General features: G+C 52.4%; 1 protein-coding gene across 2 annotated transcripts; it reads right to left on the reverse strand.

The window, feature by feature from the left end:
* Positions 1 to 5887: 5887 nt before the first annotated feature.
* Positions 5888 to 27782, reverse strand: LOC140917093 (cytochrome P450 2J2-like). 2 transcript variants are annotated; one of them, XM_073359161.1, is made up of 9 exons: positions 27436 to 27782; positions 24451 to 24613; positions 22450 to 22599; positions 16018 to 16178; positions 13892 to 14068; positions 13231 to 13372; positions 8266 to 8453; positions 7489 to 7630; positions 5888 to 6157 (listed from the first exon to the last, which is right to left on the reverse strand). In XM_073359161.1, exons 1-9 carry the CDS (start codon positions 27604 to 27606, stop codon positions 5979 to 5981), a joined length of 1473 nt encoding a protein of 490 aa, XP_073215262.1. In that variant the 5' UTR covers positions 27607 to 27782; the 3' UTR covers positions 5888 to 5978. The 2 variants fall into 2 exon arrangements, with proteins under 2 accessions (XP_073215262.1, XP_073215261.1); XM_073359160.1 differs by having other exon boundaries at positions 8266 to 8471.

Genomic DNA, 27782 nt, shown 5'->3' on the forward strand with positions numbered 1-27782 from the left:
GCCCCCCTCCGCCCCGCCCCCACCTTGGGCCTCTCACCCCCCACGGCCAGCACCTGCCCCCCTCCGCCCCGCCCCCACCTTGGGCCTCTCATCCCCCACGGCCAGCACCTGCCCCCCTCCGCCCCGCCCCGCCCCCACCTTGGGCCTCTCACCCCCCATGGCCAGCACCTGCCCCCCCCGCCCCGCCCCCACCTTGGGCCTCTCACCCCCCAGGGCCAGCACCTGCCCCCCTCCGCCCCGCCCCCACCTTGGGCCTCTCACCCCCCATGGCCAGCACCTACCCCCCCCCGCCCCCACCTTGGGCCTCTCACGCCCCACGGCCAGCACCTGCCCCCCTCCACCCCGCCCCCACCTTGGGCCTCTCACCCCCCATGGCCAGCACCTGCCCCCCCCGCCCCGCCCCCACCTTGGGCCTCTCACCCCCCAGGGCCAGCACCTGCCCCCCTCCGCCCCGCCCCCACCTTGGGCCTCTCATCCCCCACGGCCAGCACCTGCCCCCCTCCGCCCCGCCCCGCCCCCACCTTGGGCCTCTCACCCCCCATGGCCAGCACCTACCCCCCCCCGCCCCCACCTTGGGCCTCTCACGCCCCACGGCCAGCACCTGCCCCCCTCCACCCCGCCCCCACCTTGGGCCTCTCACCCCCCATGGCCAGCACCTGCCCGCCCCGCCCCCACCTTGGGCCTCTCATCCCCCACGGCCAGCACCTGCCCCCCCCGCCCCGCCCCGCCCCCACCTTGGGCCTCTCACCCCCCACGGCCAGCACCTGCCCGCCCCGCCCCGCCCCCACCTTGGGCCTCTCACCCCCCACGGCCAGCACCTGCCCCCCTCCGCCCCGCCCCCACCTTGGGCCTCTCACCCCCCACGGCCAGCACCTGCCCCCCTCCGCCCCGCCCCCACCTTGGGCCTCTCACCCCCCACGGCCAGCACCTGCCCCCCCCGCCCCGCCCCCACCTTGGGCCTCTCATCCCCCACGGCCAGCACCTGCCCCCCCCGCCCCGCCCCCACCTTGGGCCTCTCACCCCCCAGGGCCAGCACCTACCCCACCCTGCCCCCACCTTAGGCCTCTCACCCCCCAGGGCCAGCACCTGCCCCCCTCCGCCCCGCCCCCACCTTGGGCCTCTCATCCCCCACGGCCAGCACCTGCCCCTCCCGCCCTGCCCCCACCGCCCTGCCCCCACCTTGGGCCTCTCACCCCCCAGGGCCAGCACCTGCCCTCCCGCCCCCACCTTGGGCCTCTCACCCCCCAGGGCCAGCACCTGCCCTCCCGCCCCGCCTCCACCTTGGGCCTCTCACCCCCCACGGCCAGCACCCGCCCCCCTCCGCCCCGCCCCCACCTTGGGCCTCTCATCCCCCACGGCCAGCACCTGCCCCTCCCGCCCTGCCCCCACCTTGGGCCTCTCACCCCCCAGGGCCAGCACCTGCCCTCCCGCCCCCACCTTGGGCCTCTCACCCCCCAGGGCCAGCACCTGCCCTCCCGCCCCGCCTCCACCTTGGGCCTCTCACCCCCCACAGCCAGCACCTGCCCCCCTCCGCCCCGCCCCCACCTTGGGCCTCTCACCCCCCATGGCCAGCACCTGCCCTCCCGCCCCGCCTCCACCTTGGGCCTCTCACCCCCCACGGCCAGCACCTGCCCCCCTCCGCCCCGCCCCCACCTTGGGCCTCTCACCCCCCATGGCCAGCACCTACCCCACCCCGCCCCCACCTTGGGCCTCTCATCCCCCACGGCCAGCACCTGCCCCCCAGGCCTTCCACACACACACCCATGGCCAGCACTGGAAACCCCCCCCACTGCCCTGTGGCAGGATCCATCCCACTTTAGCCAGTGGAAATGCTGGAGCCTCCACCCACTTCCTCACCCCTGTGTCTGGCCCCGATACAAAGCACCAGGACTTTTCCGCACCTGCAGAGGCCGAGGGGCCCTGGCAGGGCCAGTCCGTGTCACATTAGCTCCGGGGATGCTTGGGACATCATTTGGCGCCTCCTTCATGGAGCCAGGAGCACGGGCCTGGTTCTCCATCGCCCCAACCCCTGCCCATTCTGCAGCACCAGGGCGCCCCTGGTGCACATACGCCTGGCGTGCGCCGAGTTGTAGCCCCTCTTCGGGCTCCTCCTGCTGAGGCTGTGGCTGCACTTTCCCCCGCATCTCTTCATCCACGCACACCCTGCAGAGCCGTGAGATCTCCTTGTCAGCCTCCTCTTGGGGCTGGCTACGGTGGCCGTTCACCAATGCAGGAGCAAGAAGCACAGTAGGGAGGTTCTTTGCTACTGGGGAGCATGCTGCAGCAGTGGGTGCTGACCGGGTCTCTGCCCAGGCTCCCCTTTGGCTGTCCTTCTGAACCTTTCATCCTCACTCCTGTGCCCTCCCCACCCCGGGGATAACAGTATATATATGATTACAAGATATGCTAGCATAACTCATGCTAACACCTCAGGCCAGAAACGCATTTAAAAATGATTTTCTTCCCTCTTCTCTTAGATTATCCAAGGGACAAACAGATGCTGCTAGATAATAGAGATTATCTTTTTTTCCTCTCACAACTCCATGTTACTTCTTGTGTGTAATCTTGCAAGTCAATATAAGTAAAAAGAAACCTTATTTTTAACTAACAACTTTGGTCATTAGATGGTGATATTGGCTTGCGGTTGTGACTGCTTGCTGTATGTGGACTAATGTGCAGCTCAACCGCTTGCCTCGTTCGCCAGCAGAAGTCAGTCCAATAAAATATATTATCTCACCCGCCTTGTCTCTCTGAGAGGCAGTCAGGCCAAACCTTTCAAGAGCAGCCATGGGCTTGGGGTGCCTTCTTTGTGGTTCGAACTGTGTGAAAAACTATTTTTTTTGGTTTGGTGGCAGAACTGGGGGTTGGGGGGGGGGCAAAATAATCAGGAATGAAATTTTGTTTCAGGGCAACCTGAAATGAAAATGTTGCGAACTTTTAGACAAGCTGAAATGTCCAAAGAAAAAAAGGTTATGTTTCATGGTGACCAAAGAAACGGTTTGTTTCAATTTTGGGAGAGATTTTACATTTTATCAGAAGTAGAATTGGAGGAATTGCCAAAGCAAAACACCTTTCCAGAATGAAAAGTCAAAAGATTTCCTTTTTGAAATGCCAAACAAGCTATTTTGACATTCCTGATTTTTTTCTTCTTACCAAAACAATTAGCTGACCGAAACCCAAATCTGCATTTTGCAATGGAAAAAGATTTTGCATGAAAAAATTTGGCCCAGCTCTCCTTGAGCTGTCTTGGGTCGCATATCTTGGAGCGACCCTGAGTGTCTACAGCTCCCATGACTTCTGCTGATTTTGGATTCTCAGTGCCTCTGAAAAAACTCAGTCCTAGGTGTGTCAAACTGGGCTCCCAAAATCTGAGACGGCCCAAATCCATGGCCGCTTTTGAACTCTTTGGCCTCAGAGTCCTGAGAGGCACAATAAACAATATTGCTGGTGGGGAAAGAAGACAGAGTAGAGTCAGCTAGTTTCAGGGGATAAGAGTTCAGAGAGTGACCACATCTACTAGGACATGTGTGAGAAGAATTTCTGGGAAGGCTGGGTCATAGAATCATAGGGTTACAAGGGACCGCCAGGGTCAGTGATTTTCAGGGCTGAAAAGTGGAAAAAACCTCCACACATGCATTAAAAAAATTGCAAAGAAAAATATTTGTAACAGCTCCAGCACATGGACGCTGTATGATGGAAGCCTGACATCTGCCAGGGAGAGAGGCACATCTGTGACCGAGGGACTTCCAGCGAGCTGGGGAAAGCAGGTCACACCTGTCAAAGTGATAAGGGCTTCAAATGTGTGGTCTTAGCACATGTCCTGGCTTTTGCAACATGCTCTCTTAATGCTGGACGTGCCTCTGCAGCTTGGCACTGGCAGAGGCAGGACTGCTTCTCTGAGCATGTGTGGGGAAAGAGGCAGGACTTCCCTAGAGCCCTGCTGTCTTCCAATCCCAGGAAAATGCCCTGGCAGCTGGGCTATGAGGTATTTGGGGGCAGGTTTCTCTCAGTGGTTCATGTTGAAGCCATTCCACTGAGTATGAATTTAAATAGTCAGGGGGACAAAGAGTGAGACGACTGTGGCCCAGTGGTTAAAGCACTTACCTGGCTTGTGTGAGACCCCCAGCTTCAAATCCCTGCTCTGGAGCAAGGGTCTTGGACCCAGGTCTTCCAGCCTTACAGGTGAGCAATCAAACTGCTAGACACAGATGGTCTCACAATCTCTCCTTTGGAAGCTGTTCCACTTCAGATAAAAGATTCGTCATTGGACCCGCAAGTGAAAAGGACTCAGCTGATGGTTAGGCCACACCCCTAAGACATGGGGGGGGGTCCCAAGTCCCTGCTCCAACAACTATTTATTTACACCAAGTAGAACAGCATTGATGGGAGAGATTGAAAGACCCCCCTCCTCCCCCATCCCAGGATGCTCCATAGCCCAGGGCATGCTCCTGAGATGGGCAGGGATGTGGCAAGTTCAAATCCTTGTGCCACATTGGGTGGAAGGGGGAATTGAACCCAGGTTTCACACATCCCAGCTGACAGCTCTGACCCCGGGGCTAAAGATTATAAAGGGGTCACTGGCACATCACTTCTTCCCCCATTTTCTGTACAGCTCCTAAGTCCTCTCCCCCAACTCCCAAATGGTGTTGGCCAAAACTACACTGAATTTGTATCAAATTCACAAATCATTCCAAGTTGACTGAAATGGCATATGTCCCCAGATAAGCGATTCGTCCCCCACATTTTGCCCAGCTCTAGCAGGCAGCTGAAAACCAATAGAATTGACAGCTCTTGAGCCTCTGGGCTTTGGCAGCACCAGGACAACGGATTAGCGTGTGGCAGATTGAAACCGTATTCCAACCACACACGCTAGGCTCCAGATCTCCAGTACACCGACGCTGCGCAGTGCTGTAGGACAGCAGCAGCCAGAGGGAGCTGGTCCCGGCTCCCTGATCCTCTGCCTCCCTGCTCTGATGGAAGTTAGAGTAGCTGTGACCTATGCTAACTTTTACTGCTCCATAACTGAGATTGCGCCAGTCAAGGCTTGGGCACATGCCCCCTCCCCTTTCTCCTCACCCCATTACACTGGTAGGGGAAGGGCAGCTGACTAAGACTGTCCCTGCCAGTATCATGCCTATGGAGAGTCCCTCTCAGCAGGGGAAATTCTCCAGGGACAGGCTCCAGCCAACCCCTTGTGTGGCAATTAGGGCCTAGATAACAATTAGCCAGCTAAAACAGCCTGGATAACAGCGGCCATATGTTCCTCTTTTCCCTTCTGGTTCTTGCCTCCTGTCCTTTTGACTGCTGCCCTTCTCTCCAACTTCTGGTCAGCTCTCATCTCGCAGCTGCGAGGGATCGAACTCCTTGTCGTAATGCCCCCTGTCCTTAGAGCTTCTCCTTGCCAGGGTTCTCATCCACGTGCCCCCACATCACCCTCCAAGCTCTGTTTCCGTGCCCCTCTCTGGGCTGGCTCCCCAGCTCCAGTACTGAGCCTTCCCCAGACATCTATTCTCCTGCAGACTGGGGCTCGGGGCCCCTTCACAGACATCTCTCTGTTATTCCTCCCATCAGACCAAGCTCTTGCCCCTTTTATGGGGGCCAGGTATCCACTAAGTTATCACCTGTTGCCTCTCCCTCCCGGCACCTCTCGCTGAGAAGCAGCTAATTAATCAGGGTGCAGGTGTAATCAATGTGACTAGCTACCTTTTAACCTTCTTTAGCCCATGATGGGGTTTCACCCACCACACACACCCACTACGCTAATCTCATAATTAGGAGATTTTTAAAAACCCTACCAGCCTTGCATTACAATAGACTAACCCTCTCTCAATTCTCCCTCCCAGCAGTCAGATTCCTGGTCAGCCATAAATAACGCCAGGTGCCACAATTCTTTGTTTTATAGTTTGTTTACTTATGGAAATTCACTATGAGAAACACCTGCCTATTGGGTTTCCTGGTCGTCTGTGACTTGCTGCAGCCTAGCGAGGAATAGCACAGATCTTATAGTGGTGCGGTTGTAATAGGCCCCCCAAAATACGCTCAGTGTTAATTTCAGTCACTCCCTCCGGCAGCCTGAACGTGAATGCCCTCAGCAGGCTGGTGAAGAAGATGAAGAGCTCAGTCCTTGCCAGGCGCTCCCCCAAACACATACGGTGCCCTAACGGGGGAGAGGGGATGGGCAGTTAGTGAGTTAAGAAAAAAAAACATTTCCCTTCTATTGCTTGTGTAACTCAAAAATGACAGCATGAGAAATTTCAGACTTGGCAGGATTCTAGTCCTCAGTGAGAAAGGAAAAATAAGATCTGCTTAAAAGCAAAATCATGTTTTACCTCTGAAGTCAAAGGTCTGAGGCTAGGCCTGCATATGTGCATCTGAGAATTTGCATTTATGAGGTAATTAGCATTAGGAATCATTCTTCACATGACTATTCCCAAAAGGATGGAGGGGGTCATTTGCACAGTCCACAGATTTCTTAGTACAGTAGAACTTGGCTAATTTGCACTAATGACCGAGAAATCCATTGCTTATTAAGGAATTTTGCAAATTAATAAGCAAGCAAACACTTAAAATCTATCACAAAATTGATTTAGACAACTTCCATTCCATTTTCATGTCTATACAAAATGCAAAAAACCTATCTGACTTCAAGACTGAGCTTGATTAGTTTATGGAGAGGATGGTGTGACAGGACTGCCTACAATAGCCTGTGACCCATCAGCGACTGCCTGTAGCAAAAATCCCCAATGGCTGGAGACAAGACACTAGATGGGGAGGGCTCTGAGTTACTACAGAGAATTCTTTCCCAGGTGTCTGGCTGATGGGTCTTGCCCACGTGCTTAAGGTCTAATTGATCGCCATATTTGGGGTCTGGAAGGAATTTCTCACTAGGTCAGATTGGCAGAGACACTGGTGGTTTTTCACCCTCCTCTGCAGAATGGAGCACGGTTCACTTCCAGGTTTAAACTAGTGCAAATGTGAATTTTCTATAATTTGAAGTCTTTAAACCATGATTTGAGGACTTCAGTAACTCAGCCAGAGGTTAGGGGTCTATTGCAGCAGTGGGTGGGTGAGGTTCTGTGGCCTGCAATGTACAGGAGGTCAGACTAGATGATCAAGATGGTCCCTTCTGGCCTTCAAGTCTATGAGTCTACACAGCGCTTCCCATTAAAAGTCAACATTTAAATTTTGAAGTATAGGGGAAAACCCTGTGGTATCTCAGATGTCATACTGTGGAAACTAGCTGTAAATGTTGTCATTTTAATGATGGCCAGCGTGCTGTGATTTTTGTACAAATAATGAAATTGTGTAGTAGAAGAACCCACCCATGGCATTCTGCAAATAAATCTTTGCTGAGAAGCGAGGGGAGTTTGCCATTCTAAGTGCAAATGATAAAGCGTGCACATTAGCAAGGTTTAACTGTAAATCTCTCTGAATTATGCATTCACAATTTTCCCCCGTGAAAAATGGTTTAGCTGTCAGTGCATTTACCTGCTGAGAATGGTAAGAACGCTTCTCTGCTCATGAAGTTTCCATCCTTATCCAGAAAATGAGTCGGGTTGAACTGGTGAGGTGTCTCCCACTGCTCAGGATCAGACAAGACGGAACATATATTTGGCAAGATGACAGTGCCCTGCAAGGAAGAAGGATCTGACTTAGTTCTCACCGTCACTCCCTCAGAGCAGTGCTTAAAGAGAGAGTTTTCAATTCTCATGTACTGTAGTGCATGGCATGTCCCCCGGGGAGAGCTGTCTCATTGGAGTAAACTGGGAGACTACTGGATGGTATATTTTTATTTCTGTTCATCATTTCTGAGCCATCTGCTAGCAGGATGGAGCCCAAAAGAAGAGGCAGTTTCCCAGGATTCTCCCTGCTTTAATACAGATTCCTTAATGGAAGAAAAACGTTAATGCTTCATATTTTAAATGTGTCAGATTCACAAAGTTATATTTTTATGTCAAAGCAGCAAAGCCAGTGAGAGGTTTAAAGGGGCTGATGGAGCATTTGCAAATTCAGGGCAGTGTGACATATCGATAAAGAGACACAGCGCCTGATTATCCACTTCCTTGCACTTTGTACCATGTTACCGGGACGTGTACAAAGCGGCTGTACTCTGCTGTCTCACTTTGCCCTAGTGCTGATGACTTCAGAAGGTGCAAGGAGAAGCAGACATGTTATATATCTGGAAACACGAATGAGTTGCATTCCTAGTACATTTGACCCCCTTGGTGGGAGAGGAGGGTATAAGCATGGAGAATGTCTCTGTACCTTTGGGACAGGTAACCCCAAGAGTGTTGTATCCTTCACACATTGTCTGGGGACTCCGACCGGGGCAATGCAACTGTAGCGCTGGATCTCATGAATCACGGCATTGGTATAGGGCAGGTTCTTCCGATCCTCATAGCAGATTAATTGGGAAGGACCCAACACAGCATCCAGCTCCTTCTGGACCTCCTCTGAGGAGACACATTTAGCTTGATGCAAATGGAAGGACACGTATTCAGGCAGTGAGTGCATGCCCAGAGATATGTGCGTATTCTGGGGCTCTGTCACTTCCCTGCAGGATTCCCTTTAGCTTGAAGGAGGAATTACTCCTTTAATGCTGGTTAACTGCAGTGGGTGATGGGAAGCCATGCCAAGGGAATAGCTACGCTGGTGATTCCTACATCTTTATCTCTAAGGGAGATCTGCACTTTCCCAGCAGACTCACAGATGCCAGTTGAAACTCAGCATCAGGGCCAAATTCAGCCCTGGAGCACAGCGTTCCCTTTCTTTGCAGTGAGAGGGTGCTGGAGGCAAGGTGCAGCAGGAGCATCCCAAAGTGCAGGGAAAGTTTCTTCTCACTTCATTCCCCAGACCAAACTCCTGTTTGTCTGATGCACCTAGGGGTGCACTAGCAGCCTGATGAAAATCCTGCCCCCAGCACTGGAAGCCCCACGGGCTCAGGGAAATGGAAATGGTACCCACTGGGGGGGGGAATTGGGCTCCAATAGACTGTTCAGGAGTTAGCCAGGCCCAGAACAATGTCAGATTTGTAGTTTTACAGCAGGCCTAGTATATTCTTCACAGTTCCTTAACCTGAAAGTGGCCAAATAGCTTGAGCACAAACCTTCCAAGGCAAAAGGGAACCACCTGCAGGGATTGGAATAAGCCTAGAAAATGTTAACGCAAGGAAAAAACACTATCAGCGAGCAGCAAACTGGTTCTCCCTAGGGCAGCAGGCTTGTATCTTTATATATGAGCTGGGAGCAGCTGCCCTGTTTTCCAGGCTTAAATAGCCATCCCTGTTTTGTGAGGGCAACTGGGTGCGACCCTAAGAACTCCTCAGTGCCAACGGGTAAAGGGGGTTGCAAGACTATCCTGATCCTGGACTGTACATTCTGGTTCCCCAAAGAACAGAGCCCCCACCCGAGCTGGAGCCCTCACCCCCTGCGCCCCAACCCTCTGTCCCAGCTCTGAGCCCCCTCCCGCACCCTGAACCCCTCACCCCAACCCCACCCCAGAGCCCGCACCCACACCGCACTCCAACCCTTTGCTGCAGCCCTGAGCCCCCTCCCACACTCCGAACCCCCCAGCCCTGCCATGCATCACCTCCATATTGGTGCACAGAACAAAATTCATTCCGCACATGCGTGGGGAAAAATTAGAGGGAACATTGGTCATGGGAGGTCTGAAACAAAAGCCAGGGTCCTGCTGGTCACGCTATCGCTGTGAAATGTCTGTGCACATACTGAGGGCATGTTTACACTGGAAACATAAGTCAACCTATGTTAGGTCAATTTATAACCACCGCAGTCATTGAAATTGACAGCCAACAGCCAATGCAAGGAACGCTGTGTCTACACGGACACTGCGTCACCCTAACTCCACGGACATAAGCCCTGCGCCTTTCCTGGAGGTGGAGTTATGATGTCGGTGTAGGTGGGCACTTACACTGGTGGGAGCCAGGCTGCAGTGTAGGCACTGACATAATTAGGTCGATGTAAACTGCCTCATGCCGAGACCAAGCCTGAGTAAGTGTGTGTGTGTGAGCTGAAAATATGGTCCTGAAGTCTGTATCAAGGCAGAGCTGACAAATAGGTTTGGTGCCCTACAAAAGGTGTGTATTCACCTGTATCTCTAAGCCAGCGGTCCCCAAACTTTTGAAGGTCACATCCCCCTACCCCTGTCTGTCGCCCCCCCCCCCCCCGCCAGCCCCTGGTGCCAGGGCTGGGACCATGGCACTCGGGGCTGGAGTAAGGGGGCAGAGGCTGGGGCCGCAGCTCCCGGGGCAGGGGAGGATGTGGAAAGGAGTAAGGGGGCAGAGGCTGGGGCCGCAGCTCCCGGGGCAGGGGAGGATGTGGAAAGGAGTAAGGGGGCAGAGGCTGGGGCCGCAGCTCCCGGGGCAGGGGAGGATGTGGAAAGGAGTAAGGGGGCAGAGGCTGGGGCCGCAGCTCCCGGGGCAGGGGAGGATGTGGAAAGGAGTAAGGGGGCAGAGGCTGGGGGCAGGTCTGGGGTAGGGAGAAGGGCCGGGGCTGGGAATGGCACTGCGGCCGGGCGCGGGGCTGGGAGCTGCGGCCGGAGGCGAAGCAGAGCTGGGAGTGGAGCGGTGCTGGGTGGTGCTCCCTCCCCAACCCCTGTGCGGGGTGCCCTGGGGCCTCCACTCCTCCCCAAACATTCCTCACCCCCTAGGAGTGCGCACCCCGCAGCGTGGAACCCTCTGCTCTAAGCATTGTAAGCCGACACAATGGAAGCCGCATTTACATACAAAGTCAACAGGGGGATGTGAAATCAACAGGAAGGCAGCACACTGGAGAATAAGCTAGGGTGGGTTATTGTAACCCTAAGAACAGACAATGAGTGGGGGATATAAAGAGAAGACAAGGAAGACACACCTTTACCCTCCACCTAGGAAGTCATTGGTCAGTGTGGTTACATTTCTGAAAATAGGATCACAACCAACCTTGGCTGAAATGCTGCAAAAGACCTTTGGGGTGAGATAAACTTCTTCAGCCAAAAGCTTGGCCTGGTAAACTAAGTTTAGTCTCTAGAAAGTGTGTTCTTGATGTTGTTTTGTATGCAACCTTTGTGTCCATTACCTGTACTCACGATCTCTTGAACCGCGAGTCTTTGATAATACACTGATCGTTGTTTTCACTAGAAATGCAGCTCAGTGCTGTGGTGTGATACAAGGAGCAGATCCTGAGTTGAATCAAACAAGCTGGTGTGTACGTTGTGTCTTTGGGGACAGCAGCCCTGGTATTTCCGAGTGTTCAGTGGATAAGGGGCTGGATGCTACAGGGGAACCCTTCAGAGGGGCTCCGGGAGCGGGGTGCACCTCTTATTAGCCTGCAAGGCAAAGGAAGGGCTGGCCTGCTCCCGAGGAGGTTGTTGGGATGGCTAACAGGCTGGTGGGGTCAGGTAGCTGACACTCAGCTAAGTGCAAGCAAGTCCATCCCTTTCTGGAGGCAGGAGGGTAACCAGGAAACTCACAGTCCTGGGTGCCCTGAGAACTGTCACACTGTGATGTAGGGAACCATGGCCACAAGGGCGGGCTCCAGAGCATCTGTACCTGCCATTGCAGACCCAAGGCTGCAGACCCGTTCAGTCGGAAGGCACATTCCTCCAGTACTGGGGGATGGGTGTCGAGAAGGTAAGTTCTTCATAGCACTTCCCACCAGCATCACCTCAGTCTGGCCTGGGTTCAGCTCCAGCCAGCTGTTCTCCAGCCAGATGCTGATTTCAGCGAGGGCCCTGAGAAATCTGGGACATGGTGCTGTTTATATTTGATACGACACGGGGGTGGGTTGGGGGGGGCGGGCGCTGAAGAGAGCTCCGCTCAATGCCTCATGGAGGAGAAACACAAAAAGCCCTTTGTTCATTAACTGGGCAAGAGCAACTGAGTTTTAGGTGTGGATGGTAACACTGCAACCCACATGGGTAAGTGTTCTGTAATAACATGCATGACGTCCCGGTAATGAGACCTGCCTACCGTACCATCTCTGCTACCAGAGCGTTGCTGAGACGTGAGGAGGGGCTGCTGGGCTCACACAGCACAAAGTGGTCTTACAAGTGGTCTTACTGAACCCTAAGCCAAGGTATGCGGGGCCTGGACTTGTGGACTTGGTGTTTCTAAACGCTTGATCATCGGCACTGCACTGTAAACCTGGGTTTACAATTGCTAGACCTAGGCTCATGACCATGCTAACGTGTCCAGACTGCACTGCGCAGACCTTCTGACTCGGGTCTGTGGCTTGAGCTGCCTTCACCCCACCAAATGACAGGGCTTGGACCTGAGTTACAACATGACTCAGGCTCTGACATCCCCCCGGCCAGGTCCTAGGACCCGGGCTCTGAGTGCTTGCTGACCTGAGTCAGACTGATCTGTATATGGGCAGAAGTGGGGTTTGGGGCAAACCTGCATCAGAACCCAGGCTTAGTGTGCAGTGTAGACAGACCCACAGTGACTGGAGGTGGCCAGTGGAAAAGTCCACCAGTGTAGGGCAACTTATCACTAGGCAGATAGCTGACCGAGGCAGCAGAGCCACCGCCCATGCCACCCCCATCTCGGCATCTGGAGAGGGAAGGGGGCAGATCAGGGGCGGGGTGAAGGCAGGGCAGGGAGAGGAAGAAGCATGGACGAACAGAGCTCCACTAGGCCTGGTTTTCTGCTGATGTAAGGTCCCGGAGCTGCTCCTGTGAAGCTCTAACTTGCACCCAGGTGGGCTGGGTGGCTGATGACCCAGAAGCACCTAACAGGTCCTGCAGGCTGCAGTCCCTCCTCCCCACTGAACCTGAGCTCTGCTTGAGTGGGGTGGAAATCCCGTCCCAGTGCATTTAGAGTGTGAATCATGAGGTTTGTGGCATAGCAAAGGATGAATCAGGAAGGTTCTGCTGTAGAAAGAAAACTTCCCACTGGTGAGATCTGTTAGCCTGTGGCCAGTCTCCCAAAGGAAGTGGTGGAAGTCCCATTGCCCAAGACATTTAAAGCAGGTGGACTAACAATCCCACAGTAGGGCTGGACTGGGGAAGTGGGGGGCCTAGGCATCTCTATGAGGCATTGTCACTTCTAATGTCTGTCATTCAATGATTGTAGGACCAGAAATCTCACTGCTTTGCTGGCTGCAGCAGCCGCCGCCAATGGTCAGTTTTAGAACGAACATTTGTCGAATAAAAACGGGCAGAACCGGGTAATTTTCCACATACATGCAGACTCGCATCCATGGTGTGTGTTCCCGTCTCCCTCTCCCTCACCTTGGATGTGGGGATGAAGCACCAGGCTGATCAGTGCCCAGCGCAGGGTCGTGGCTGTGCTCTCTGTACCAGCTATGAAGAGGTCCAGGATAGTCTGAATCAGGTTACCTTCATCGAATGTAGAGATGGGGTCATCTTTGCACTGCAGGGGACAGAGGGATAAATTAGGACACGGGAGGCAGGACAGTCAACGTGATAAAGAGCAGAACTTGCTCATTCCTTTGACTCCCTGCCATTTGCAAGGTCTTTTTAGTATTTCTGATTTCAGCAAATCACAAAACAGAAATGTTTTTTCTGATGCCCTCCAGGTTCTTGATTTTGTTACTTCCCGTCACTGCCTTCAATCCCAATTCTGTGCTGTGCTGCTTTGCAACACCCTTCTGAGACACCGCTTGGCCTGGGCCCGTTGGACAAGGGATCCCTCTTCCTTATCACCGGGTTTCTAGGAAGCTGCCGAGCTGTAACTGACACTGAGCTGTCATTTACCGTCTGCCTGCCCAGGCTGGAGCCCTATAGATTTCTGACTCTGCCACTCTCCCACCCAGCCACGCACCTGATCCCATCACAAGAAGCTTTTCTGCTTTAGTCTGCAGAGGTTTGTGCTAGAAGGGTGGAATGGAGTTGTAGAGACGTTATAGTCACATACGGTGCAGAAACGTACTTTGACCATCTGTGCCAGGTAGAAGTCAATGAAATCCTGTGGCTCATCTGGTACCCCACTCTCCTCGTGGCGTCTGATCTCTTCCTTTGCAAAACAATACAGAAACCAATGGGAGGACAGCACCTTCTTGTGAGGTCCTGGGAGGTGGTCCATGAGCCAGGGGAAAGTATTGTGCAGCTGTAGGAGAGACACAAAGAAGCTGCTTTCATTCTTTGCAATTAACACATTCCTGGAGGAGCTCTCCAAAGACGAAAATGCCCAGTGTGGGGAATTTTGCTATTGGATCAATTGCTTTGAAGGACACATTTTCAGCATCACGTATGGGGCTTCAGCCTAGACACTGATGGTTAAAACTCTTTAGAACCTAGCGCTAGTGTCCAGAAAGATATTTGGATATAGACAAACACGGAGAGAGAGAGAGAGATGCTCCAAGTTCCCCTTGTGATGTCTGCTTCTTCTGGGCTTAGAATCATGGAACAGACGGAAAGTAAAGGTCTACTGAGCTAAAGAGTTCAAAGACACTGGTGTTTTGACACTGTGTCACAGATATCAGAGGGTAGCTGTGTTAGTCTGTATCCACAAAAACAACGAGGAGTCCGGTGGCACCTTAAAGACTAACAAATTTATTTGGGCATAACCCTTCGTGGATAAAAAACCCGTATCTTCAGATGCATCTGAAGAAGTGGGTTTTTTACTCACGAACTCTTATGCCCAAATAAATTTGTTAGTCTTTAAGGTGCCACTGGACTCCTCGTTGATTTTGGTTTCAGAGATTTTCAACCTGTGGTCTACCTCTGCCACTGAGTTCCTAGGTGACGCCGGGCAAGTCACGTAGTCCAAAATGTTAACAGGTGGCCACTGGATTCTCATTTTCTAGGTATCCAAATTAAGATACCAGGGGTCTGATTTGCAGAAGACCTGAGCACTCACAGCTACAACTGAAGTCAATGGAGCTCTGCTCTGAACATCTGAAGTGCTCTACAATGCTAAATACTCTGAAAAATCAGTCCCTGGGCGTCTCAGATTGGGCCCCCAAATTTAGTTGATCGTGGTGGCAATTTTGGCTTTTTTTCTCCACTGTGAAGATAAACTCATTAATGTTCATAAAGCGCTAAGATTCTACCACGAAAGCACCACAAAAAAGCCCAGGAGGAAATGAATAATTCTGTATTAGAGCAGGGTTTGAGTGGTGTGCACGGACCCACACACTGCATGAGGATGATAAAAAGAAACCTTGAATAGTGGCTCATTCCATGAGCATTGTTCATCCTGTGTGCTAAAGGAGACAGGGGTCTCATGAAAAAACTGGAAGTGATCGTGTAATTAAAGGCACTATCATAATGTATATGCACAAGGGGGACCAAATTAAGATTGCATGGACAACCTTAATTCTGGCATATCGTAACTTTGGAGTGCTTGACAGTGCAAACTTAACATGCTTTTAACATGGGAATGGTTTGAAAGAGGGTACAGTGGTGGATACAGATGCTGAATGGTAACCTTTCCTACTCATAGGGGCCAGTCGAGGAGAAAGCTTGTGGGGGGGAATAGGCTGGCTAGGTAGGAAAGAGCTAACTTGTGAAAGTCTCTGAAGGGAAGAACAAGTAGCTTGTGTTTGTTGTGGTGGAAGAGGGGTGGCCAATGGAAGGACTTCAAGGTGGGGGTGGCAGAGCAACAAACCCAAGGAGAGGAAGGAAGGGGTGGAGTGGGCGGGCCAAGGGTGGAGCCCCCCGCCCCTGGTGCTTGCAGAGTAGGGGAAGCTGCCGCTGTGCAACCTGCTTCTCCTAGCCTACAGCTCCTTCAGCCTCCTTGGCTGCCTCCTTGCCTCCAGTGCCCGTAGGCTGTGCCTGTGTGAGGTGAGGCGGGGGCACCTCCCAACTATAGGACTGGACTGGACTGTATGGCAAAAAAAAATGTCCCTGGAACCTAACCCCCCCCATTTACATTCATTCTTATGGGGAAATTGGATTTGCTTAACATCGTTTCACTTAAAGTCGCATTTTTCCGGAACAGAACTACAACGTTAAGGGAGGAGTTCCTGTCCGACATCTTCTATTTAGGGAGGGGCCCAGCCCGCATTTGGGGAGGGGGGCAAAAGAAATAACAGCGACAAATTGGGAACGTACTCTCTCGCTGAGGGTGCTCGCAGATATGAGCAAACAGGCATTGGCTTTAAGCAGCTGCTGGAAGGTCTCATCGTCAGCGGAGAAGCAATGTCCCAAAACCACAGCACAAATGACATTTGACAGAGCTTGGCTGAAGAAGATGCTCGGGTCCAAGGGCTGTCCTGCAAACACAGTTATTAACATGAAAGTTGCCTGCTACTGTGTCTCCCCCTCCTGGCACGAGAAGGAGCCTGGGATCTAGCAGGTCTTTTCAGTCATGAATGTTTCTGAGCCTGTGATTCTGGTATCCAGCATCATTCACTAATAAACATTTAAAAGAAGCAATCAAAGAAAACTCAAGCTGGTTACAAACCAACTCTCTGCGGAAGGTTCAGTGTGGTAAAGGGGCCCTGCCCATCTCTGCAGCAGTCCAGGCGGTAGCAGATCATCACTGAAACTTGGTGACGTGAGCAGAGCTCCTGCCCAGTAACACCCCTCACATGCCAGCAGGTTCTCCTGTCCCAGGCTGAGAGAGAGATTGCTGGGCACGTCACTGACGGCTGCTTTTTCCTCCCAGCTGCAGAATTCCCACTAAACTCACTAGGCTGGATTCTCTCCGGTGGCGGAGGTCTGCTTGGTGCAGCAGATAGGAGTGGGGAGGGGCTTCAGGAAGCTGGTTACAGCTCCTGGATTCTCTGCTTGGCTCTTTCTCTAAACTATTCCAGCAGGGCAAAGGAAGCAGAGCAAGGCTGTGAATATACCCCATTGTTTTGTAATGAGCTATAGGATAGCTTGGCTATACATCGATCCATTGTATGTGTCACCAAGTTGCTATGCTCTCTCCCCAGTCATTACAGTCACTGGTATCTATTTTACATTCACTTCTAGGACCCCTTTCACTCTAGTTACAGAGCAGGTAATGGTACCAACACAGCACTGGGTCTTATTTGTTGATGATCTCACTTAGCAGTGGGCTAAGACTTTGGGGCTACTTCTGTCCTAACGTATAGTCCACAGAATCTGAGTGACTTCACTCATGTTGCACAGGGTGTGATGGCAGGGTGGAATTTGGGCCTATGGGCTTGATCCTGGAGAGAGCAGGGGCTTTGCAAAACTGAGGCCTGGATGAAGGCAGCTAGCTGGCTGACTCTTACCCCAGACAAGATCCTAGGAATGATGATTAGCTACAATGATGATGATAGGGTGCATTAGAAATGCAATGAATTAGCTACGTAGACAAGCTGGTTGATTGGGGAAAACAGGTCGAGGGGATAGTGGAGTTGATATCTGCCCCTTTGATAGAAGAGTGCTAGGAGGGGGCTCAGGCTTGGGTTCTCCTGGATTCCCTGCTGTGTTTGGATGCTATAAAAGCAATAGCCAAGAGTGTATTTTTACCTATGTCTGGAAAGGAGCTTGTGATTTTCCTCCCATATTTGGACCTTGACACAGTTATTAATTTTTATTCACACTAAAACCAGCCACCTGTTTTTGGTTAATCTATTACTCCAGGTGCCTTTGACATAGTGTCAGAAGAAACTGTGCAACTAAAACCAGCAGTAATGCCCACGAAACACTCAGGCCCCAGCCTGACAAAGTCAAAAGGGACGTACTGTGCCAAACTCCCATCCCCTACAGCCAATAACCACCATCAGGCTCCTCCCTCCCCAAACACTCAGGCAAAAAGGATGAAGGTTGGTCAACAATACCAAGCTATTTCCAGGGTGGAAACCAATTCCAGAGCTGAGGGCCTCTCCTGGAAAATGATGTAACTGCACCCCTTCCCATAAATCGAGGGCACTCCAACTCACACGGACACTGATGACCGTAACAGTGGCAACATGGAACAGGGAGGGAGGTAGTCTATGAAGTTCGCAGATCCCAGGCTTTGTAGGTCAAAGCCAACACCTTAAATTCTACCCAGAGGCCAGCAGACCCCCCCCCAGTGCAGATCACCAAACACTAGTGTCAAGAACTATGAGCAAAAGACACCAGGTACTCAAGTCTGGAGATGTCTCTCCCATTTTTCTCTCGCCCTGTGGACCCCTCTCGCTCCAGGAACCACAGCCTCCTCCTCGTGACTCACCCTTCCAGCCAGGTCACTACATGTGTTAAAGGGACCCTGCCCATCTCTGCAGCTGTCTCCATCTGGACGGGTATCAAAGTCCCACCATACAAAATGGCAGCCTTCCCTTTACTGCTCTGACTGTGCCACTCCTCCAGTGACTGGCCGGGGAACCTGGGGCCGCCCTCTACTCCGGGTTCCCACTCAGGGGCCTTCTACTCAGCAGCCAAGCTCTGCACTCCTGTTCCTTGCTGTTTTTCCCTCGAGCCTTCTCCTACCTTCCTGGCTTTCCCCGACTCTGGGTTTGCCAGAACTCCCAGGGAGTATCTGTGAACTACCCTCTGTAATCCCAACACACTTCCCTGAAGCCCCTTTTCTGCTCTCAGCTCCTGGGCTCTATTCAGGCCCCTCCTGTTTCTGCCCAGCTGAGCCTTGTCTAATCAGTTTCCTGCTCCTTGGCTCCTCCTGCAGGTGCAGCCTGGGCAGTTAATTGACCTACCTGGCCACCTTAACCCCTTCTAGGGCTTGTGTGGGCAGATGCCCCATCACACCAAGCCTTTGCTGCCTCAGGAATGGCTCACTGAAATGCACTCCATGGGGGTGGGGGGCTGCATCTGAAGACAGTGCAGAAATGTCAGCTCGCGCAGAACACAGCTGAGTGCTTACTTGGTGATGGTGCCTACAGGAAACACACCCCTGCTCCACAGCCAAAATCAGTTCCAGTTCATTTCTGGATGCAATTCAAGGTGTCGGTTTTGACATGTAAAGCCCTTGTGGGTTGGCTGCTGGCTACCTTAGCGACCTGCTTCTGACAATTGATATGGGGAATATTAACCCAAGTGCCTTGTCTAATATTAAACCCTCTGGGGCTTGGAGCCAAATGACCTCCAGGAAGAGGCCTCCCCTCTGGAATTCACTCTTCCCACGGGTCTGACAGATCACATGCCGGAAAATATTAATATCTTCATCAATGATTTATATATTGGCATAGAGAGTATACTTATGAAGTTTGCTGATGATACGAAGCTGGGAGAGGTTGCAAGTGCTTTGAAAGATAGGATTAAAATTCAAAACGATCTGGACAAACTAAGGAAATGATCTGAAGTAAATAGGGTGAAATTCAATAGGGACAAATGCAAAGTACTCCACTTAGGAAGGAAAAATCAGCTGCACACATACAAAATGGGAAATGACTGCCTAGGAAGGAGTACTGGGGAAAGGGATCTGGGGCTCAGAGTGGATCACAAGGTAAATATGAGTCAACAGTGTAACACTTGCAAAAAAAGCAAATATCATTCTGGGATGTATTAGCAGGAGTATTGTAAGCAAGACATGAGAAGTAATTCTTCTGCTCTACTCCATGCTGATTAGACCTCAACTGGAGTGTTGTGTCCAGTTCTGGGTGCCACATTTCAATGGACAAATTGGAAAAAGGCAAGAAAAAGGATTAAAGGTCTAGAAAACATGCCCTATGAGGGAAGATTGAAAAAATTGGGTTTGTTTAGTCTGGAGAAGAGAAGACTGAGAGGGGACATGATAATAGGTTTCAAGTACGTAAAAGGTTGTTACAAGGAGGAGGGAGAAAAATTATTGTTCTTAACCTCTGAGAATAGGACAAGAAGCAATGGGCTTAAATTACAGCAAGGGCGGTTTAGGTTGGACATTAGGAAACACTTCCTAACTATCAGGGTGTTTAAGCCCTGGAATAAATTGCCTAGGGTGGTTGTGGAATCTCCATCACTGGAGATGTTTAAGAGCAGGTTAGACAAACCCCTGTCAGGGATGGTCTTGATCAGGGGTCGGCAACCTTTCAGAAGTGATGTGCTGAGTCTTCATTTATTCACTTTAATTTAAAGGTTTAGCATGCCAGTGATACATGTTAACGTTTTTAGAAGGTCTCTCTCTATAAGTCTATATATTATATAACTAAACTACTGTTGTATGTAAAGTAAACAAGGTTTTCAAAATGTTTAAGAAGCTTCATTTAAAATTAAATTAAAATGCTGATCTTACGCCGCTGGCCCACTCACCCCGCTGCCGGCCTGGGGTTCCGTTCACCTAGGCCGGCAGCAGGCTGAATGAGGCCTGCGGCTGGGACCCCGGCTGACAAGGGGCTGGCAGCCAGAACCCCAGACCGGCAGCGGGCTGAGCGGGGCTGGCGGCCGGGACCCCAGACCGGCAGCGGGCTGAGTGGGGCCTGTGGCCGGAACCCCGTCTGGCAAGGAACCGGCAGCCAGAACCCCAGACCAGCAGTGGGCTGAGCGGGGCCTGTGGCCGGGACCCTGTCTGGCAAGGAGCCGGCAGCCAGAACCCCAGACCAGCAGCGGGCTGAGCGGGGCCTGTGGCCGGGACCCTGTCTGGCAAGGAGCCGGCAGCCAGAACCCCAGATCGGCAGCAGGCTGAGCGGGGCCTGCGGCTGGGACCCTGGCTGGCAAGGGGCTGGCAGCCAGAACCCCAGACCGGCAGTGGGCTGAGCGGGGCTGGCAGCCGGGACCCCAGACCGGCAGCGGGCTGAGTGGGGCCTGTGGCCGGAACCCCGTCTGGCAAGGGGCCGGCAGCCAGAACCCCAGACCAGCAGTGGGCTGAGCAGGGCCTGTGGCCGGGACCCTGTCTGGCAAGGAGCCGGCAGCCAGAACCCCAGACCAGCAGCGGGCTGAGCGGGGCCTGTGGCCGGGACCCTGTCTGGCAAGGAGCCGGCAGCCAGAACCCCAGACCGGCAGCGGGCTGAGCGGGGCCTGTGGCCGGGACCCTGTCTGGCAAGGAGCCGGCAGCCAGAACCCCAGACCGGCAGCGGTCTGAGCGGGGCCTGTGGCCGGAACCCCGGCTGGCAAGGGGCTGGCAGCCAGAACCCAAGACCGGCAATGGGCTGAGTGGGGCTGGCGGCCGGGACCCCAGACTGGCAGTGGGCTGAGTGGCTCAGCCCACTGCCAGTCTCGGGTTCCGTCTGCCGGCTCCTGCCAGCCCGGGTCCCGGCTGCCAGCCCCGCTCAGCCCGCTGCCGGTCTGGGATCCCGGCCCTGCCCACATAGAGTGGGTACCTACCTTCTCCCTGGTTCTAGCCCATTCTCTTCCTCTCTCTGCACTGAGCTGAGGGTGGGAGAGCACTGAGCACAGGGCTGGGGGTGAAGGAGCAGGCTGGGGGTTGGGGTGTAGGGTCTGGCCAGGAGCTAGAATGAGGGAGAGGGCTCAGGGTTGGGGCAGGAGGTTTGGGTGTGGAGTGCCTACATGGGCAGCTCCCATTTGGTGCGAGGGGTGCAGGCAGGAATGGGGGGGGGTGCAGGAGCTCCTGTTTGGTGCTCAGGGTAGGGGTGAGAATGTGGGGGGTGCAAGAGTCAGGGAATGGGGTGTTGGGGGTTGGGTATGTGTGGGGGTGCCAGGATCAGGGAAGAGGGCTGGGGGCATCTGAGGGGGGTGCAGGAGTCAGGGCATGAGGTGTCGGGGGTGCTGGAGTCAAGGCTGGGGTGGTGGTGGGGTGCAGGGGCCAGGGGATGGGGTGTGGAGGGGCTGGGTATGTGTGGGGGGTGCTGGAGTCCAGGCTGGGGTTATGGGGGGGTGCAAGGGTCAGAGTAGAGGGTTGGGTGTGTGTGAGGGGTGCCAGGATCAGGGCAGAGGGCTGAGAGTGTATGAGGGGGGGTGCAGGAGTCAGGGCAGAGGGCTGGGAGTGTGTGTGGGGGGGTGCAGGGGTCAGGGCAGGGGGCTGAAATGTGTGTGGGGGGTGTAGGGGTTAGGGCAGAGGACTGGGAGTGTGGGCTAGGGTCATGGGGGTGGTCCCAGCCCCCTGCCCAGAGCAGCTCACGGCAGGGGGCTGGAGGGGATATGCCCTGATTCCACCCACTATCCCCACAGCCCCATCCCCACCTCTTCTCCATCTCCTCCCCGGAGCAGCGAGCGCAGTGCGGCTCTGCTTCTTTCCCTCCCTTGCAAGGGCCGTCAGCTGATGGGTGGCAGGAAGGGAGCAGAGGAGGGGCAGGAACCCAGCACACTGTGGGAAGAGGCCGGGGAGGGGGAACTTGCCTTCCCTGCAGCAGCAGCCGGCAGGACCAAGCTTCTTCACACTACCCCTGTGGGGGAGGGGGAGGGGGGGCGGAGGCAGAGGCAGAGAAGAGCAGGCCAGGGGGGAGATTTTTAATGGCTCGCTGCTGCCTGCTGGGGTCCCGGGCCTGGGTTCGGCAGCAGGCAGCAGTGTGCCATTAAAAATCGGCTCACGTGCCGTCTTTGGCACGCGTGCCATAGGTTGCCGACCCCTGGTCTAGATAATACTTAGTCCTGTCTCAATGCAGGGGACTAGACTAAACGACCTCTCGAGGTCCCTTCCAGTCCTATGATTTTATGATTCTATGAAAATAAGGTTATGGTAAGTGAAAAGCCCCAGCTATGCTGGCAATGATGTACCTCTCTCATTCATAAAGTACTCCACCAGGTGACGGGCCTCCTCCTGGATTCGGTGCTCCAGGCCTTTCTTGCCCAGCCCCAGGTTCCGCAGGGTCATCAGCCCAAAGCGTCTCTGCTGCTTCCAGGTGTGACCACTTGTCATAACGATACCTGAGGCCATTGAGAATCCGTTATTTATATAAAGCAAAATCATTCACCAAGTAAGAGTTCAACTTAAAATATATTTTCTAACATGAGAGAGAAATCCAGAAGAGTGAGCGCATTATTCGTTGCTTTATCTGGGGCCTCAGGCCTGAATGGATTGTGACAATCCACTCCAATCCACTCCAAGTGGAGTGCCCCAGGGGTCGGTCCTGGGGCCGGTTTTGTTCAATATCTTCATAAATGAGCTGGAGGATGGTGTGGATTGCACTCTCAGCAAATTTGCAGATGATACTAAACTGGGAGGAGTGGTGGATACGCTGGAGGGGAGGGATAGGATACAGAAGGACCTAGACAAATTGGAGGATTGGGCCAAAAGAAATCTGATGAGGTTCAATAAGGATAAGTGCAGGGTCCTGCACTTAGGACGAAAGAACCCAATGCACAGCTACAGACTAGGGACCGAATGGCTAGGCAGCAGTTCTGCGGAAAAGGACCTAGGGGTGACAGTGGACGAGAAGCTGGATATGAGTCAGCAGTGTGCCCTTGTTGCCAAGAAGGCCAATGGCATTTTGGGATGTATAAGTAGGGGCATAGCAAGCAGATCGAGGGACGTGATCATTCCCCTCTATTCGACATTGGTGAGGCCTCATCTGGAGTACTGTGTCCAGTTTTGGGCCCCACACTTCAAGAAGGATGTGGATAAATTGGAGAGAGTCCAGCGAAGGGCAACAAAAATGATTAGGGGACTGGAACACATGAGTTATGAGGAGAGGCTGAGGGAGCTGGGATTGTTTAGCCTGCAGAAGAGAAGAATGAGGGGGGATTTGATAGCTGCTTTCAACTACCTGAAAGGGGGTTCCAAAGAGGATGGCTCTAGACTGTTCTCAATGGTAGCAGATGACAGAACGAGGAGTAATGGTCTCAAGTTGCAGTGGGGGAGGTTTAGATTGGATATTAGGAAAAACTTTTTCACTAAGAGTGTGGTGAAACACTGGAATGCGTTACCTAGGGAGGTGGTAGAATCTCCTTCCTTAGAGGTTTTTAAGGTCAGGCTTGACAAAGCCCTGGCTGGGATGATTTAACTGGGAATTGGTCCTGCTTTGAGCAGGGGGTTGGACTAGATGACCTTCTGGGGTCCCTTCCAACCCTGATATTCTATGATTCTATGAACTCCGGAAAACTCCCCGTTATGGAGGGTTTTGTTGCATTTTTTAGGTGAAACAGAAAGCAGGGCTTCAAACATGCAGGATATAGGTTTCATAATTCACACATCACCTGAAAATATGAGGATAATTTCACAGCTGGGGACGCACACAGATGTGGGGTGAGGTCAATTGCAACGCAGGGCATGGATAAAAGAGCATTTTTTTGAATGACAGTGCAGGACTATGAGTTGAAACCCAGCAGGAAGGAAGATCTTGGCCAGGTTTCAAAAGCCTTCACGCTGTGTGAATGATCAAAAACTAGCGTTGTGTCAACGTCATGTCCAGTGGGACACTGAGTGATGCTCATGCTCCGTGCTGAAAGCCTGTTGATGATAGTGATGTTCACAGGACAGCAAAGAACTAATGATCCTCAAAGTTATTTGGATGCCTAACTCCCACTGATTTTGAGGATCTGGGCCCAAGAGACAATGAATGGTTCAAACAAGCTCCTTAACACTCAGGACTTTACCCTTCAGTCCCATTCAGTGGCTGCTTGCCCCATTACTCATCACCAGACCAGCTATCCATGTAGCTATTTTTGCAGTCTGGAGATGCGGCTCCATGGGGAAGATGGCTATGGAATAACGGAACAGCCACACTTACAATGGGCACCCCAGGTTTTTGTACGGTGTCCATGGAAAGAGAACGTTACCCTTTTCAGTGGCCTTTTCATTGAAGAAAGGCATTGCTGGCCGGCCAGAAACATCTTCAGGGTTGGTGGTTAGACCATCTTTCACTGCTTGGAATCCATGCAATACAATCACAGGGCTCTGTCCCAACCACAAGGTGAAGATCTTCCCATGAATCTGTGCCAACTAGAGACATGATCAGTGTCAGCAAAGCACGGCTGAAAAATTGTGTACAACAAATTGTGACCCAAGAACCTCTTAATGCCAGCTGGTAAGGGTGTTACAGGAATGTTTTGATTCTGGTATGCACAGGCACTGACTTTCATTTTTCTGGGTGAGTGCTCCACCCCGAGGCCCTGCCCCAACCCGCCCCTTCGCCCAAGACCCTACCCTCATGCCACCTTTTCCTGCCCCCGCTCCGCCTTTTTCCACCCCTGCTCCGCCCCCTCTCCCCAGTGCCTCCTGGCCGCCACCAAACAGCTGATTGGCGGAAGGCCACCGGTGGCATAGCTGATCTATGGGTGGCTGGGGAGCACCCGCTATTTTTTCCCGCAGGAGCTCCAGTCCCAGAGTACCCATGGAGTTGGCACCTATGCTGGTCTATACATTGTGGTTCACCCAAGAATGTCTTGTGAGGTCTTCCATGAAATCTGGCATCACACTGGTTTTATTACTATCAGTGTGAAATGTGTGTACAGATATTATGTAACAAACTATGGATATACAAACTGGAAATATGTTCTTAAGTATGTATGAAAGTATTAGTCACCAGAGGAGGTGAAAAACAGGCTTTTCTGTCAGAGTTGTTTATTCACCTAACTTGATGTCAGGATCTAAATTACACACAGCGGCTATCCATTTCCATACAAAGCCAAAGGTTAGCAAAGAGATGTGAAATCAACACAAGAAAAAACTAGCCATGGGGGAATTGTCCTGTCTATGAGTAAAGAGAGTGAACTTTGGGGGTACTTCTACAAGGCAAAGACGACACCTCAGCCTTCACTGAGGAAGACAGTGCTTTTTACTTAATGAAATAGAGGTCTCAGCCAGTCTTGTTTGAAAATGCTGAAGAGAACATTAGGCAACTGCTTTAGACAGGACCTATTAGTTAAGTTTAGTCTCTAGAAATGATTTTGTCTGGTTTCCAGTATTCTTACTTACTATTACTTGAATCTCTGATGATAAACTTATTGTTTTCACTATAAATATATCTCAGTGCTGTGGTGTTAAGCAAAGTGCTGGTCCAGAGTTGAATCTCACAAGATGGCGTGTTCTGGTCATTTGGGCATAGCAGACATGGTAATTCTGTGAGTGTTCAGCAGATAAGGGGCTAGATACTACCTGGAACGCTCCCAGTATTGGGATTTGTGCCTGTCGCTACCTGTCAGAGCGAGTGAGGTCTGCAGAGACTTGGAAGGCAGTGCTTGTGTTGCTAGAAGCTGTTGGTTTCAGGGAACTGAGCCACTTTGGGAACACCATACAAACCAGTATCCCAGCTCTCTTCAGGGATGCCACCTCAGGGACTCTGTGATAGAAATGTGCCTGGCTCTGTAGAATCTTTCACAATGCCATGGTGCAAGAAATGATGAAGACAGAACATAGGAACTGGGTCAGACCCAGGGTTCATCTAGTCAAGCATCTTGTCTCTGACAAAGACCAGCACCAGGAGCTTCAGAGAAAGATGCAAGAAGTCGCAAAGTGGAGAATTGTGCCTGCCAATAGGGGAAGGTTTTTCCCTAACCCTCCTCAGCTAGAAGTTGGCTTATTCCCTGAAGCACATTGGCTTTATAACCATTCCAAAGATAGGGTGGACAGCGCCTGAGGTCAGGGGAAGGATCAGAAAAGACTTACACGATGCAGCCATTCTGGCCATGTCTACGCTAGAAAAAGCTGTGTTTTTTGCAAGAAAGCTAAGGCATAAAATACTGGTGTGGACTAGGCAAGGGTAGTTTTCCCTCGATGTAGCTGGTCGAGGGGAGCCTAGGATTCTGGGAGCCTAAAGTGAGACTCTAAATACACATTCAGACACCTAACTAAAAGGAGCCTAATGTTCCCAGGGTCCTCACACCTGCATGTCCCACTGACGACAGTGAGGTTTTTGGGTGCTCAGACCCCCCCCAGAAGGCCTTTCATTTAGGCGTTTAAATGCAGATTTAGGAGCTCCACGTTAGGCTCCCAGGACTGAAACGTTTGGCCTTAGGTTTTACATCTTGTGTGATCATTTCCCGCTCTCTGAAAGTCGCTCTCTTCACGTGAGATGACTTTTTTTTGTCAAGTCCGATATACTCAGTTGCCATTCAATCTTGTGCTCAGCAGGATTCATGTCACTGTCACACCTTCCCTGCAAACCAGAAATGAAATGTATGACCCTGACTTATTTGCACAAGCCTAGACACTGGATAAAATTTCCTGAGCATGAAAAATATCTTATTCCACTGATAGCAGCATTTGGGCTGCTGTGGGCTCATGCTAGGCAGGTGGGCGTGCCTATGCAAACAAGATCAGCCCCTGAAGTTCTTTGCCACAACTCGCCACCATTCACCACCAGATGTTAGGGCAGAGCTCATCCTGACTCTGCTTACATTAATAACCGAGAAAATGACTGAAATGTATTTATCCAATTGAGGTTCAAAACTCCACACCAAACATCTCCCATCAGGGGGCTCCAGGTGCCTGTCACATAAATGAAAAACACATTATATAAAAGGAGTGTTACAAAACCAAAAATCAATGGACGTTTCCTCTCCCGCACCTTCACCAGCAGCAATCCTCAGTTAGCGGAGCTCACACAGTCTGAAAGCCCAGACCAGTCGAACAGATGGGCTTTGCTGTGTCCCCAGAAGATCAAGAAACTTGGGCAGATTTCAGACCAAGAAAGGAGCACATCCCAAAGGTTGGGGCCCATCAGACAGCGGTCTGCTAGCCTCCCCTGCCTCTGCTGATCTCAGCTGCTGCCTGGGGAGAGTCTGAGAAGTAAGTTAATCAAGTATACAAAAATAAATAATTACCTTCTCGAGAGTCTCAGGATGAAGTTTAAATCCCAACAGCCACAAGTTCCCGATGAAGGGGAGGGGAGTTGGTCCAGGGGGAAGCCGCCTGCCTACCCATTGCAGCTTCAGAAACTGCACAATCAAGAGAAACGCAACCAGAGCCACAAAAAATTCACTGATCCCCAGCATCCTCTTGCCGCTGCCTTTATCGTCGGGCGCTGGGCAAACCTCCTGGAGCTCGCAGGCTGAGCTCTCACTTTGCTGGAGTCTTAACAGTTCCCAGGGAGCTTTTAACCCTCTTATGAGCCTCACTTCCTGTTTTGTTTCTCTTCCTTCAGACCCACCATCACACTGGAGTCTGGAGA

This window comes from Lepidochelys kempii, chromosome 9 (assembly GCF_965140265.1).
Source record: "Lepidochelys kempii isolate rLepKem1 chromosome 9, rLepKem1.hap2, whole genome shotgun sequence".
Taxonomy (NCBI): Eukaryota; Metazoa; Chordata; order Testudines; family Cheloniidae; genus Lepidochelys; species Lepidochelys kempii.